Genomic DNA, 17141 nt, shown 5'->3' on the forward strand with positions numbered 1-17141 from the left:
AAAAAGGTATACGGTATAATGTGTGTAATATATAAACGCAACAAATAAAACGATACACTTATCAATCTTCTGAAAGTGAAATATAATATGTAACACGTCTACGTATATTTTATTATTGATGTTTGTGTAGGCTGAATAAGAATTGAATCAACGATTGCAAAACGTAATTCACACAAGAGAAGATTGCAATTTGTAGCGATACTCTGTGAATAGACGCCTTCTGTTACGAATTGTATAATCTAACGTTTGACACTTGCCAGAAGAAAAGTCATGCCAGCTCGACGAGTGTTTGAAAACAAAGAGAGTGCCCAGCAAGCACAGGAATTCATTTTTTCTTCATATAATTCTATCAATATATTCCTGAGCTTTCTTATGATAACAGGTACAATCATTGCAATGTGTAACAAAGTTTAGGAGTAGATAGATATCTTATAATTTTTTCGGTTTGAAAACGAATGTCCCAGCAGTCTGCTAGACTTGTAGTGAGATTGATATTTATGCCAGTCGAATAACAATTTATAAAATATTATGCAGTGCAACATGTATCAGAAATATTTATTTGCAAGGCCTTGAAAGATCAAGTAGATGTTTGATTTTCTCTAATATGCAAGTAGCTTGATATTATGAAAACCGAACACTCGGTGCTTTAGTTTTCTTTCGTTTTAAAATTACGTTAAATTGAAATATTCAATTCAATATTACTATGATTTATCTATATCTGCGATTGACATTTTTACATATGCACACATATGTATAAATATCTGCATAGATTCGTATATATACATGAATAGAAACGTATCAACAATCTTTTGTATAACTACCTAGCTTCTATAAGCCTTCGAGCACTAGTATTACTGTGAAAGACTCGGCGTTTTCGCTGCAACCGCTTGATACCTGGGTAAGCAAAGGCCAAATTTCGTTTCAATACCAGTAAAGATGGGTAGGGCGACTTGGTACCCTCCAATATGGTCGGGGTTAGTTGATCGTATTTCATTCGCGACACCTGTCGTAGGAACCTTCTGCTCCGAACCGGTCGGCCGTCTGTGAAAAACACTTCTTGTTAGATAACCGAATGAACCATGTACGCTAATGATTTATTAGCGTGAAAATAAAGCGTGAAATACTATATTAATGTCTAGGCTCAATGTTTTGGCAAACGTTTTTTGCATTGCTGTATATTCATTTGATAAATTATTGTACCTCAGGAATAGTCAGCACTATTTGCAAAAAAGAAAAGGCATGTCGAGAAAAGAAAACAGTGTAGAAATTTCTTTTACTAATAGACAATATGTAAAACCTTCAGCAATTTTCTATGCCTCATCAAAATAAAAAGACCGATATATTATTACAAGTCACTATTACTGTAGTGTTTCACTTACGATCCTCCAAAGTCAACGACGAACAGCCTCTGCAGTAACTCATAAGTGAAGAGAGTGACACCGAATTGTGGTGATGACCTTAGTACTCGAGCTACAAATAAAAACATCAAGTAAGTAAAACACAAAAACGATATGCTGACAAACTTTTGTATTCCTAAATTCGCTATAAGATGCGAATAAAAGAGTTCATGTGGCATCGATGAAGTGCATTCGTGAATATGTGAAATAACTGGATGATGCATTAACACTCAGTAGCGCATGAATTTTAATTTTCAATTATTCATCACGTTAGTTGAATAAATGAAAGTACATACATAGTATACACTATGTCCCATGTATGCAGGTACCAGTGATACAGAAATTGACAATGTGTATAAATCGAGCATATTACTCAACAGTGTTGTTCATTCTGCACACGGACATCAAAGTGAATAGGAAACTTGTTAGGGCACAATTTTTAGGGCAGTCTCGAAAGAGAAGGGGGTATACTCACTGACAAGTAAGTTTCCGGGTCATATTGTGAAGAATAAGGGCCGAAGATGCAGCGGGTCCAGCCCGATGCATTCAATCGACCACGACAAAAAATATTACTAACAAGAATTTATAATCATTTACAGCCACACGTGGCTTTGAAAGCCGACATGTAACTAATGTAGACTCTATTATGGGACGCGCCATTAAAGCTATTGTACTTTCATTATGCAAAATATAATTCAGATTGTATTTTATACAACCCGATATCCATGCGCATTATAAGCGGCAGCTAGTGCAATTTCTACTACAAAACAATCATCCCTATTATACAGGGTTAGCTGGCAAGTTGAGAAGTAGTTCAATATCATTGAAGAAATATAAAATCATGAGACATACCTGTGGCACCTTTCCATAAAGCTCTTGCACCTTCTTCTCGGTATATTTTACGAGCACAATCCATTACACCAGTGTAAGTTGTTTGGCCTTGCCTTGCTACGACCTGTAGTATTTAAAAAATCGAAATTGTATTTGGACTGACTTTTTTTTCACTAGCAACATGAGTAACAACAGCGCATGTCGCTGCACACTTGGCTCGATAATACAAAACAAAAATAGAAAATCACCTGTAATCTTGTCTTGATCACATCCGCTGGTGTGACTAATGCAGCGGCTGGGATACCAGCGATAGCTCCTGAGACTAGAAGAGATACCGGTGTGTTGTATCCGCCTTCATCGGCCATTTTCGCTTTGAGATGAGCGTAAGTGGGAAAGTAAATGGCACTGAATGGCACATCACGCAAGAGACAAGCCCGAGCACCCTGAAAAGTGACATCAGATGCTCAGACGGATTGTTAATACCTCAAGGTATGGTGAACACTGTTATCAAATTACATGTCTTACCTTGTACAGACCAAACAGTCCTAATTCCTTTACGACCGAAAGCGCACGTACTTTCGATCCTCCCGCTATTTCACCGGCAACTTGAAGTCGGATCTTAACGATCTCCAAAGGATTTGTAAATATAACTTGAGATCCTCCAGCCTGTATAAGAGAGATAATGATACATGCTATTACTGATGGATAAGTTTTTCAGAATACTTTGAATAATAAATGCGTACACATGCTCCGGACAAGATTTCTCCCAACAGCGGAATGTTTCCATTCTTGTCCATGCACTTGTCCCTTACAAAGTCGTTCACCGTCAGTTTTATAGCTTTTTCTGGGGCTACTCCCATTAGTTGCGGAGCCAAACCACGATACAGTCCAAAAACACCTTCGTGACGAATCACCTGTCAGACAAATGGCACCGGCTTTATCATTAACAATGCAGGAGGAGTTATGTCTTCAGACTTTCTGATTCCAACCTTTTTAAAACAATCAATGCTGTTCCGATACATTAATTCACCGATGAACGAGCCTGTTCTTTGATTCTGCATACGTGTTTTTACCAAGTCAACTGGATAAACTGCTGTCGCACCAACGGCTGTAAAGTGAGTACGAAAATAAATTGATATTGGTATCTAAAATGCTTGTAATTTGCCGTAATTTAAATATACGGTGAATTTATTATTACCTCCACCAATGGAACCGAGTATAAATCTATATCCACTCTCTAGAATTTGGGTAACAACACCTCGCTCATCAGGGCTCTGAAAAGTGATAGATGTTTTTGGTCAACACGAGGTGTAAATATTTTACCACTTCATCACAAATAATAAAATTTTAAAAAGAAGAAACAATGTCCAACTAACCGAAACTGCTTTGACTTCCGCAAGACGTTTTGAAATATGCTTGAAATACTGTTCCGGCGTGATATCAATAAGATCGTTGTAGACTATCCTCCTGAAAATATGACAAGAAAATACTTAAATGTAACATGTTCTTCAATGATGAATTAATCAGACTTGAAAAGGATATAATAAAATAGTTCTTATGAAATTGAACTTTTTGTTTATAACTCTCGTAGATGAGAAAATTATGATTAATCCGCAATAGATTTCTTCTCATCTAGATTCATATCTTCCATAGAAATTCGTACCGCATTTTCAATACTGAAAGTTAAAGTAACGAGATAAAAACAACTTTTGTTTCTTCGATTCAACATCCTGATAAATGTTGACGAATGTCTGTGGATTGCGTGTTACGATATTTACTTGTGCAAGGTAGTGGAAATAATATGTATACATAACAAACTGAGAAGAGGCAATAAGTACTGCTAGAAAAGAAATATCAATTTAATATTGTGTATATACATATATATGTATATATACATATGTATGTATCTGTAAAGCATTCATTATTTTGGCTCCGCGACGTTTTGGCCTCAGCTGCTAAGGACGGATGAAATGAGTCCTAAAATAGGACCTGAGATAGGAAGAAATAACTAAATTATAACGATGCAGGTTGTAGCGATCATTCGAGATAACGTACTAGAACAAGATATTCGGAAATACAAAGACGCACCCAAACCACGGCCTTGCCTCTGAATCTTCAGTTGCAGAACTGATCCAAGCAGCGTAAACATACAAATATTCTGAGTCCACTGTCCTGTTTTTGTTTTCAACACTTATCAGAAGTTATATGGTTTTCGACCGTTAATTTGTTTGTGTTTTTTTTTTTTTTTGACTATATTAGAACCATCAACGGCAATGGAACAGCGATCCTCGTCCGACTAACCTCCACTCCATGCTATACTAGTAAATATCGTCAATCCTTGCCCGGAAGAGTAAAATACCATTGCACATTTATGTACATAGCTGGATAAAGATGTCCTGACAAGCTTGAAAATCTAAAAAATCGAACTTCCATCTCAGTGAAATAAAAGATTTTTATAAGCTCACCCAGTTTGATGAAGAAGATCGCACAGTTGGAAGAGAATGTCTACTTCGAGGGGTGTGATTTGTGACATCATTTGAGCAGAGTGAAGGAACTCCTCTGTGAAAAAAAAAAGGAAGGCCTGGTTTTAAGATGGTCAAAAAGTTGGCAAGAATTGGGGATCCTTAGTAAACGTAGAGCTTAAACTAAAAACGTTAAATGGCGAGGTTTTTGTACCTTTAGTGACTTCCTGGTTTCTGTGACCGTTTGTGGCGTTCAAATATATACGTTTTATGAGCTCCATGTTATTCAGCAACGAATTAAACGCCATGAAGTAGGGAAAACTGACTTTTCTGCCCCCCTGCCCAGCCCCAGCAGCCTGCAAGTCAATTAATAATTAATTCTGTTTGCACAGCGCTTGATCATCAAGTTTGCAACCTTCATATCGGAACTTTAATTATCTCATGAAACTTACCGCAACAAGATTATCTTTGATTTTGTTAGTCAGTAAGTGACTTTTTATGCTAATCATAATGTCTTGAAAGTCTAAGGCAGTGATAAATCCGGCACCTCCGGTGTCAAACTTTCTGAAAGCTTCCATCGCATATTCCTCGTGAAAATCCTGAAATACGAACTCTCGTAGTTAATTCAAAACGATTTTATCGGTCGTGACATTTCTAACGTTGGTTTTGCAACTCACGTGAAGAAATTGGCTGAATTCGACATAATTGATTAATCGTTTTTTATCATTGCCAAAATAGAGCTTTATGAATCCACTGTCCATGTTAAACGGCATCTTCTGATGAAGAACCGTTTTTTTCATCACCTCAGCGAACTCGTCTGAAATTTTTTTCACGACAATGTCAACGCGATTCTTTCACAACGGATTAGTTTAAACTAAATATTTCGATAAAATCTTACCAAACGCAACCATTCCGTTTCCATTAGTATCAAACAATTGAAAAGCTGTTCTGTAGAGAGCATCGGGGACGCAAAGTAGCCCCTCAAATGCCTGGAATTCGGCGAATGAGATGAGCCTATTACGAGGAAAATAAACTTTATTAGTTTAAATGAGTACATATAAAAATAGACTCACCGTCAGTACGTATCAATGAATTGTAGTTGGAGAGCAACAATTTTTCCGTTTCTATTCAGTTGATTTATTTATTTATCTATATACGTATTATTCTATTTTTTTGAACAACTTACCCATCTTTGCTGGTGTCGACGATGCCGGCAAGCAGCTTAACAGACTCAGGATTAAACTCTGCATCTGTATAAAAGCCAAGATAACTCCGTACGAAATCTGTTGGGGTCATAAATCTCTCTCCATTTTTTTCCTGCGTCGCATACTGCAAATAAAATTTTGAATATGGTCAAATATCGCCATATTTATAATCTCCTACGTTATCATCCTCTTTTGGTTTCATTCTTTTTGCAATCTTCTAATTCCTAGCGTCTTGTACACCGTTCGATTACATGCAACCCTTTCACCAGCAATGATTTTCAATCATCTACTGACCGGCTTGCGAAAAATTTTTACTGTCTACGGTTTCGGGGTGACAAAAATTGTTGCAATTTGTCGGAAAATTACGAAAGTCAGATTTAGTTGTGAATTCAACCGACCAATGGGCTCTCTTATTGTTGAACTACACTTGTACCAGAAATCAATGATAACTCAAGAATTGTAACGATTACTGAAACTTTTAAATATGTCACCCTTATCTATGCGGGGAATTATGTCACACAGCGATATCAAACCCGCTTCAATATCAGTTGAAATTAATTCTATATATACTCAATATCACGAATGTGATGTAATATTTCGGTATTCATTTCCAATTTTATCTGCAGCCTATCCCATAAATGCTACACGCAATATAATAACCATCATCTACACAATTATATCATTACATATACCCCAGCAATAGACAATCGTTATTTATTTCGTTTTTCTTTTTTTCACAACACGTTACTATCTTTTTTTTATGATTTTAGTTTAATTCTTCACCCCTACAATAACCGCAAAAAAAAACAATCAACCAATTATTTATTTATGTACATGGTATCGCATGACAATGTTGTGTATTCTACGTGGATAGTAGAAATATAAAGAATCAATTATCATCAATTTAAAGTTCATTACAATTCATATATACAGCTTACCTGATCGAAAATTTCATGTAGCCTCTCAGTGTTGGCCCGTTTCAGATACCCGGCACCCTGAAACACCGCAATAAAATTTCTATATAAAAAAAAAAAATAAAAATCACAATTGCAATAGAATAAATGGAAACGATGCTTCTATTACATAATTAAAAATTAATAATTTTACCACGTACACCTAAGTAATCACTAATTTATTATCTAACCGCGAAAATGAATGTTTATCTTATCATTTGACAATGTATGTACATTTCCGCGGTGACCTTGATGCATAAATATTTCAATGATCACATTTTTATCGAACAAGGAGACCTGCTAGAAAAAAAAACATTTGAAAAAGACTTTTTCCAAATCTTTCAGACACAGGAAAAACAGATTGACCAAAACGATTCTCACGCGGAACCGCGATGCAATGCGAAACAAGTGTCACAAGTAGCGAGAGAAAGTAAGTAGTCAGACGGATCGTGACCAAACACCGTGGTAACCACTGACACACAATTATACGATTTCAAGCCTCGTTACGACGTCGAGGAGCTGTTACGTAATACTGTCAAGGTCATTGCGTACCTCAGGCACGGCCTATATTAAAATACGACACGTTGCGGCTTATCAGACATCAACGCAATGTCAATGAACAGTTTGTATCAGAAAAAGAAGAAGTAGAATCTAAGTACATTATACAATAAACCGATTCGTTTAACCCTTCGAGATTCTTTTCGTATACACTTTAATTGATTCAATATTCCTCTCAACGTTAAAAATAATAAACGATGACATGTAAGTGTAATAGAAGTCAGGCCGATAGGTCAGTTCATTGATCTTCGCACACGACATGTGGCAGCGATCCACTCACTCGGCCTTTCACCATTCCTTCATTAATCTCGTTTGTCCGTTCATTTGAAGGTTCAAAAATTATTTTATAATATTAGAAACGTACTCTCTTAGTCAGCGGCATTCTGCTGATGATTGTTGCAAAATCTTTTAAAACGTATATCGAAAGTTGAACCGAAGCCTGCGAGACGTTGCGGAGAGACGTACGTGACACGACCGGTTAATCAAACTGATACCGATTTTCGATTTTTATTAAGGAAAATATACCGACGTCGAAACAACCGAGATGTAACGGCGAGGTGATAAGTACTTAACACCGTTCGCGATATCAACCGACGTCGGTTGAAGACTGAAATCAAGCGTTGAACGAACGCACGAAACCGACAATGATGGCGTCTCTCGAAAAGCTTGCAGCAATGACTCGCGAGCTGTTTACAACTGATTAGCGATATCGTTACGAAAATATCACAGAACCCGAGCGCATGTAACGTGAATATGACGTTGTAGACTATATCACCCATGCATCGCGAATATTGATTTTACATGAGGATGGATTCAGTAAAGTTTCTGTAACGATGCATGTTGAGGAAAAAACGTTAATTAATTCGCATCATTAGGATGTCTAAAATTTAGTAAATCACGATAAATAAAATACAATCATATTTTGAAAAAGCCAACCACTTCAAAGTCATACTAAAATTGTGCAATTTTAATTTTTTTCACTGTTGTTTCCTTGCGTTAACGTTACTAACTTCAGCCTCGTGATTTGATTGATTCTGCAGCTGGTTCCGCAATAATTATTATAATAATTGCAGTGATTGCTTGTGTTGTGATAGCCATGCACGCATGTTGGTGTCGTATCGTTGTTATTGTTGTTACTTGAAAGTTTATTTACTGTCATTGGATGATGTCCGGATGTTTGATTAATGAAGCTGCGGGTGTAATTTAGATCCTCCTAATCTATATCTTCATATTTATATTCCGGATATCTGTGACGGAAATATTTCCGGAAATGGTTCGGTTTGGATTTTCTTTCGACTTCACTGTACGGTGAATTCTAAAATAAATAATCTTACCTCTTTTTTCACTATATTAAAAAATTTTTTGCAATTCGAGACTGATGAATTATCGACAATTGACTGTAACTTTAAACGAAAATCGAATAAATTTCTTGGAATATTATCATTGGTCAGACATTTACAGACGCATTCTTAAATCCATTGACGATTTATGTAAACTAAAATGGGTTTCACGAATCTTGAAGCTTCGTTTATGTCCTTCTCGTGAATTTACAAAAACTTATAATTATTAGACAAACATATACGGTAGTATAGTACATTTTCACAATTTATCAAAATTTACGTCATGAAATTTTGTATATAGTCTCATAATTGTGTGGAAATAATAATCGAGCAGTTAATTACTTATATAGAATGCAGTGTAGCAAATAATTGCTATCAATATCTTCTACTGATACACATGAATATATACATATATAATATTGGTAAATTATATACATAAATCTGTGTCGTCTATACGTAATCAGTGTGAACGGCAGTGGAGATGTCGGACTTTTAATTCCGACGTTGTATACATAGGGAGGAAAAAAGATGCGCACGGATAGGTGTAATGAAGCAGTAAGAATTGAAATTAAAGGGAAGGAAGAGACAAGAAATAAAATTAGAGCCTTCAATTACAACGTACGCCTTCGTATCACGTGGTCGCGACGTAATGCAGATACGTACTCGTACACCTACATATAATACCTTTCCACTCTCTTGAGTTACCTCGATATCTTGACGAATCAGCTGATCAAACAGCCGATATAATACACGATATTGAAGAAAAAAAAATTCTACGAATCATACTTTTAAGAGAATTTCATACACGGAATTAAGTTTCGTCGTTACATTCATCTATGACAGAGGCAACGAACAAGATTGTTATACTAGTTTTATTATAAATTTGTGATAGGAAACGTGGCGATCAATGTTGCTGCTTTTTTTCCCCCATATTTATGAAAGAAAACGAGTTTTAATATTATAAAATCGTTCGAAAAATTATTATGCGCGAAGTGTCGTGTTAATTTTTCCAGGGCTTGTTTGACAGGTGAATTATTATTTAATGACACGTTGCTGTAGATGCGAAGAGTGTTTAAAAAAATATTTTTTAGTAGAACTTGATAGTAAGAAGAAAACGTAAAAATATTGCGCGATCATAGCCCGCAAGACTCGAGTTATAAATTTTAATCCTATCTGCTTGGAACGTAAGAAAGGTGATTATCATCTAGCGATTGCGGGTTTACGTATCTTCGTCACGTGTCGACGATCATACGCGAACTTTAACTGCTTTTAACTGGAATCTAGATTGCAAAAAAGCGGGCCTAGGAACCTTGGATGAAAACAGATAAAAGATATGCACGAGGAAATCCGGGGTTATTACGTAATTGAAATTACTATACGATATATAACAAAAGCTAATCATTCGTATAAAGAAATCTGTTATTCAAGTAACTCGAATGATGGAAACGCGGTTATAACAATGCAGGCCATTTGCTTCTGAACCACACTACATATTGTTCCTCTTCATTTAAACTAAATCGTGAACAATTTTCGTTATTCATTGCAGTTTACGTAACATTCCGTAAGTGTATAAAAAAGTATTTCTTCCTTTTTGCATGTCGCGCGAATTTACAGAAGTTTTATGTTGTAGATTATACTCCTGAATGGAGGAAAGATTGAAAAAAAACAATCGATCCCAGAGAAATGAATAAGAATTTGCAAATACGGGTGTACGTTGAAAAAAACAAAAAAAAAAGAAATGAGCTGTTAAAAAAAAGAATGGTATATGTGTCACGTAACAATACCCTCTCAGTCACCTTGTCACGAGAGTTGCGTGGGCGAAATTTTATTTCAAGTGTTGAGCCGCGCTACATTATCGGCTCCAAAGGAATTCATCGTTTCACGATTACAAGCCGCGAATTAGCGGGATATAAGCAATCTTTAGTCTTTGTTAGACACACAACGAGTCGATTACTATGATTACAACACATGTATAGATACAGGGAAATTTGTAATCGATAGAAAACAAGGGACTAACCTCTGTGCCGGAAGTCTCATCATTCTTCCGCGGCATCCTGATTGCGTAACAAAGTATCGTATTTTCTATGACGTTTTTTTTTTTTATCACTATATTTATGCCTTCACGTCGAAATGTGTTTTTAGAGATAAACACCGATCAAAGCACCGAAATACCCCGCACCTTACTTACAGCAGGCAAATATCCTTTTTGCACTTTTATTATACTATTATATTATTATACAGCTGCTCGAATACACTTATACTTTGTACAGTGAACTGCAGGTATAATAATAATTACACACGATTATCACTTCAACGTTAAATATCGTCGTCGATGTGTATAACAAATATATTACGCAACGGAGTAAACGGTTTTTTCTATATTTAAACGAGACAAGGTTGATGGAAAAATTTTCAACAAAAAAAAAAAAAAAAACTATCAAAAATGGTTACAGCTTCTTCGATTTTCGATTGATTTGTTTTAGATTTTTTTTTTTTTTTTTTTGTGTTTCTAGAACCGCAGTCAGTGAGAGGGCCGCCGCGAATTGGCCTCCTCCGTCATTGAGGGCTGCCCTGCTGCCGGTGGCCGTCGTTTTTTTTTCGTACAACGTCGAGGTCGTTACGTTACGTCGGGAGTTACGTCGCAACTGGATGAAACACTGATATATAATTGCCGAGCGAAGGAAAGCCGCGAAATAATTCTAGGTGGCGGTGAAAAATTTAATAATACAACATTGCTTGTCTGGTGACGATTTTCGACGGACTCCGTTTCACCGCAGCTCTAAACTCTCAGAGTACGAATAACCCACGACGGCAATTCAACTACGGCCAAACTCGACCCTGCTGCCGTCATCCCGGCTATAATATCCCCTCTACGGCCACGTGTTCTCATCGACGTTCGAGCAATCGCGAATCGGCGATTAAATTGATAAGGATGATTATGCAATTTGATAATGTTAGCGAGCATGGGATTTTTTTCGTACAGACAGATGATTACGTTGGGAAATTCTATCGGCAATTCGACACCGAGGGAAATTTTCGTTGTCATTCAGGGCAAGCCTTCATTCCATATTCTACGTACATGGGGAATTCCACGCGAATCCGACCAACGTTTGACCCTAACCATTTCTGATTTTGTTTAGAAAATTTCTGCAGTTGTTCCAACTCTGAAACAGTACCCCGAAAATTTTAAAGATTTTTATTCAACTTATTAAGAATTTTTAAAAAAAGATCCTTTTCAAAATCAGTTTAAATATTTATAAATAATCAAGCGGTTTAAAAAAAAAAATCTTAAACGATTCAGGGTACTATTTCAAAGTTGGGAAAATTGCAAAAACACAAGTTGAACAAAATCGAAACTAGTGAGGGTCAGACGTTGGTTGGGTTCGCGTGGAAGTCCCCATATCTTCAGCTCATGGAAATTCAAAGTTAAGCTGTAAAGTTTCTGAATCTTCTGTAACGCGGTTATTACCAAGTAGATGCTCGTTAAACAATGAAGACCACTTGTTGCTTTGCAATGCCCAACGCTCCATAAGCGGAACGGTTATCAAGAGTTGTCGGCATGTATGCAATGGTATTGAGTAATTAGTGTGTAGTTTTAAATCGGATAAAAACAACGAAAATACCCCCCCTAGATAGGAAAACAATATTTAAAATAAGTAATGTTTAACCAAGTAAATAACAACTGCGATTAACGATTGCAGTTATTTGTTCGATTAACCAATTTCTCAATATTATTCGTCCAGATTTAACTGTGGCGTTGCGAAAACGTTGCGATCACACATCTTACAGGCTGGTCAAAAATTCTGTATCGCGATGCAAAAGATAAAAAGGCATGTGTATCCACTCGGGAAGAACCAATCACTCAAACCGCTGATATACCTCATTATTATTATAAATCGACTAACACGTCCTATCGCCGTGTTAATGAAACGTGCTGTTACACTCTCGAAAGAGAGAGAACACAATTATATAGCGTGAATATTATAAACATGATCGCGGAAATAATACCGTGCTGCGTGTTTGACACACTTGCAAAGCCTAATATTACACAGTTACACAGATTATTATTGATACATTTGTGTATATATATATATATATATATATATATATATATATATATATATATATATGTATACATATATGGTAAAAATTAGTGAACATCATCGTGAACGTTAGATTAAGTTTTTACCGCACTGACCATAGACTAAATTGACTGACCCTTGCATAAGACTGGTGAAATCATGAATAAATTAATAACGAAGGTCTAGAACACCGCACGATAAAATAATAGAATAATTTATTGAAAACTTTTCCCTGACCATCCTGGCATTTTTCCGGTTTTTCCTGTGAGCAATGTATAATTGGATGGGTTGTACGTAACGTTTTAAATAACGATATTGAAGATCGTTGCGTTAACGCGGCGATTCACTTTTAGAAAAAAAAAAACGTTATATCGCAACTATAGGATATTTCTCTAAAATTGAGTAATGTACATTTTTGGGAAGTAGATTAAGCGTATATTGAAATTTATTCAGACCCTGAACTCCTTCAAAGTCGTTTTAAATTTTCAAAACAGCGATCTTCTTTTCAATATATCGTTACGTTAACCTTACTAACTCCAATCTGGTTTTAAATACCCCGTGACTGAAACGTGCCGTTGATTTGTTATATTTAGAGTTTGAGACTACGCGGTAGTTGTAGAGCGCTCCTCTTACAATCAAAGTACCAACCGGACGTAACAAGATTAGCGCCGTTCTGCAACGCGGAGCGGGATACGAAATCGAAAAGAATTGTTCTGTCACTGCCTGTCCGCAATTAAATCAGCGTTCCACATGTGTATACACGTGTATATAAAGCGATTTCGACAGTAACGCGAGATTATAACCTCGGTACGCTAATTGTACGCTATTCCATAGGCGAGTTAAAAACGACGAAATGTTCGCAATCGGCAATACGTACGAATTCGTTGAATTGAATTTTGATCTTGATAGAATGATATCGGAAATTTATATCAGGGATTAATTGGTCTGAAACAATTAACACGTCATATGTTTTTCACTTGCTTAACCGCTGTTCATCAGTACCGTAAAAATATTCTGTAAAAAAAAAAAGAATATCTTTACAGTAATGAAATCGATGGAGATAAATGTTGTTTCATTGCGGCAACAATTGCGGCAGTTGATAAATAAGAACTCGACACTATGTAGGCGATTAATTTGGCAGAGATTCACGCGCGGTACGTGCGGATTGCCATGTGCAGCGGATGTATCACGTCAAGGAGAAATTACGAGGGCTGTAGATTCGGTGTCGCATTAGATTATTTAAAGAATGTTTTTACAATGATCATCCCTGACGTCGGAAGGCAAAAAATTTTTGTGCAACTGTTGCGTTGCTCCGTTAGGTCGCGTTTAGAAAAAATATCGTTTCTCGCGTTCTTTAAAAGTTACTTACAGTATGTATACGTATGCATATGTGTTATTAACTGGATCGGAAAGTTATTGCCTCTTCTTCCCGGAGTAAATATATTGTGATTGTTATGTAGTATAACGATAATATGCGTGCGTGATAGAAGCAAGTATGACGTTGGAAAGATATCATCTCTCAGCGGAAGAATTTTACCAACATAATATCACTTATAAATTATATGACATTATGCAATGTGAGGAAACTCGATCTTACACACACACATACATATATATATATACATGTTTACGTATTTCGATATCAGACAATAAACAAACCGGATCTGTATAGGTTGCGAATAAATTACGTACGGTTATGCCTATATCACATATCGGTACGCATATTATTTAAGTAGGTATACGTAAAATCAACGTGACGATAAAGCCTTAACTACGCGACGACTGTATCGTAGCCACGTGGTCAGGTATCGTCTTCTAAAATCTAATACTGGCGTATAATTTGTGAGCCGAAATGCCGATACTGCCTAAGGCTTTTTCCAATCGTAAAAAAAAAAAAAAATCAATGTCTGACAAAAGTGGGTAGAAAAAAAAACATATTGCGAGGTGTAATCAGAATTCGATTTCTATTGAATTTGACGGAATAATAAGCAGGCAATAATAAGGAAAAATACATCGAGAATTCACGTTACTGATCGTATGGCGTATACTGAAAAACTGACGTCCGCACCGGAAATATATATCGGGTCTAACACCTTCGCCTATACATCTAATGTACACTACACGTATATAGATTTACATAATACAATCATATCTCTCAACACACTTGCGATATCTAGGCATGTGTGTGTATGTGTGTGTGTGTGTGTGTGTGTGTGTATGCCATAGACGCACACGCGGCTATAGAGAGATCAGGCGACGAATGCGTGCTGCCTGACCTTGGCTATCTAACGTATCTGCAGAAGACGAGCGCCTCGCTTCTTCGTCGTCGTCGTCGTCGTCGTCAGGGTCGCTAAACCGAAAATGCCAATGTGGTTGATGTACATATGTAAGTCGGATTTTTACGCGAGCGCGAAACCGAAAGGCTACAGATGAAGAGACGCGGGGCAAGACGTAACCCAGAATTCGTTTCTTCTAATCTCGCTTCTCGCCCTCGCACTCGGACACCCGGACCAGGTTTATCCTTAGCTCGAGTATATATATACCCGTTCGCGCTGTACAACGCGTTATATCCCGAGCTATGCGCGGAATACCTGATACGAAAGTCGGAGCTGAGAGGCGAGGCCATAAACCGTATTTGTTCGTTATTAATTATTCCCCGAGAGGAGCGTTGGATTAATCTTGCGTACACGCAGATATGTAACATGTTCGATATCTTGAACGAAATATTCATGTATACTGCAAGGCTGAATATGTATTACAAGGAAGCAGAATTACAAATACCGACATCATGATTCTCGCACGAATTCAATGGCAAAGATGAATGAAAATTGAGAAAATTTATTCGCATCAATAATGCGTTTAGTTTTTTCGTATTCATTTGATTTATTCTCGGTGCGGGGCATTTGGTGAGTATAGTGCTTCTACCTTTAACCGACACCAAGTTCAATGCCGTGAGGCTTGAAGTCGCGACGAAGGTCAATGATAAAAGCAGCTGCGTTTCGCACGTGCTTATTATTTCGCCACATTTTGACAGGTACGTGAGTTTTGTTTCGAATTATATTACATAAGAGTCCGCTATCAGCAGCTGGCATACATTTGCCGTGTATCACACGAGTTCGGAAAATTCGGAATGCGAAAAAACAAAAGAACATCAGTTTCAGTTTACGATAATAAGACACGCGCTGTACCTGTTACAAACGTATCATTGATATGCCTGAGAGGCACTGATCTCTGTACCAACTGAGACATCTTCCAACAGAATTACGTTATTCAAGCTTTTGAAGCGTGTCGAACGCCGCGGGCTGAGACGGGCCCCGGTGACCTCGAAATTCTGGTGAATTGGTCGGAGAGTAGGCATAGAAACACTCGGCTAGATCGATATTCGTTAGCCACACCGTCGAGCTCAGCACGGAAGCTCGAGTCACGGTTTTGTGCCAGTCAGTCGAAGACGTCCAAGTGTGGAAGCCTCGACGACTACGCACTGGATCATGGAACGATACGTTACGTTACGTTGCGTCATGTTACGTCACGTTACGTTACGCCTAATGTAAATGTTGATAATCGAGCGCGCCGATTTGACAGGTGTCAGGGAGGCCGTCGACGTTTAGTTTTGCCTAATCCAGAAAATTGACGGCGAGTTAGTTGTATTCCATGCATACGTGATCCAACGCATCCTCGTCACGCTCGTCGCTTATAAATCAGGAATTTCTCAAATTTACTGTACGTAGAGCGATAGATAAGATGAATTAAAAAATTAGAACCGAACATGTATAGAAAAAAAACTTACCCACCTCTTGACTACTCGATGCAATAACCGTGAACCAGTCCTTCAACATTCCCGGTAGGAAATTCACCTGATTTTTATCACGTAATGTGTTGATTATTTTTATTTATTGGTAACAATATGATTAGTTTATTATTTTTATTTTTTTCCTTCAAAAATCAAGATACATGTGATTACGGGGATTTTCACGTAATTATCACGGAACGAATGAGGGTGGAAAGCTATTTCACATATAAATGGTTTATGGAACTGACTTACGATTAGACTAACATTTATTACCTGCTCTCGTGAAACACTGTCCGTCAAAATCGAGAGCTGCTACCCCAGGCACTGTGCACCGTGCTCCTCTTTCTAACGTAATGTGCGGCTTGTAGACCGACGGAGTGTTTCACCGCAGCCGACATCTCGTGGCATTTTTGCAAAGTCAAAGTATGCCAGGATCGCACGAGGTAGCGAAACAAGTGAACGACTAGTAATAACCGCGCGAAAATACTAGGCTACTTGAACCTGAATTACCGTTTATACGTAT

General features: G+C 37.2%; 1 protein-coding gene across 7 annotated transcripts; it reads right to left on the reverse strand.

Moving 5' to 3' along the window:
* Positions 1-335: 335 nt before the first annotated feature.
* Positions 336-17042, reverse strand: LOC124185855 (calcium-binding mitochondrial carrier protein Aralar1). Of its 7 annotated transcripts, none has more exons than XM_046577035.1 (19): positions 16892-17042; positions 16620-16682; positions 6834-6890; positions 5877-6019; positions 5589-5704; positions 5368-5507; positions 5143-5289; positions 4905-5046; positions 4694-4787; positions 4317-4355; positions 3605-3695; positions 3427-3502; positions 3218-3336; positions 2972-3142; positions 2754-2894; positions 2477-2671; positions 2250-2352; positions 1380-1470; positions 336-1041 (listed from the first exon to the last, which is right to left on the reverse strand). In XM_046577035.1, the coding sequence occupies exons 2-19, from the start codon at positions 16662-16664 to the stop codon at positions 852-854; spliced, it is 2100 nt and encodes a 699-aa protein (XP_046432991.1). In that variant the 5' UTR covers positions 16665-16682; positions 16892-17042; the 3' UTR covers positions 336-851. The 7 variants fall into 7 exon arrangements, with proteins under 7 accessions (XP_046432991.1, XP_046433000.1, XP_046433038.1 ...); XM_046577044.1 differs by having other exon boundaries at positions 16883-16986; XM_046577082.1 differs by having other exon boundaries at positions 16616-16682; positions 16892-16978.
* Positions 17043-17141: the final 99 nt, after the last annotated feature.

Source organism: Neodiprion fabricii, chromosome 1 (assembly GCF_021155785.1).
Source record: "Neodiprion fabricii isolate iyNeoFabr1 chromosome 1, iyNeoFabr1.1, whole genome shotgun sequence".
Taxonomy (NCBI): Eukaryota; Metazoa; Arthropoda; class Insecta; order Hymenoptera; family Diprionidae; genus Neodiprion; species Neodiprion fabricii.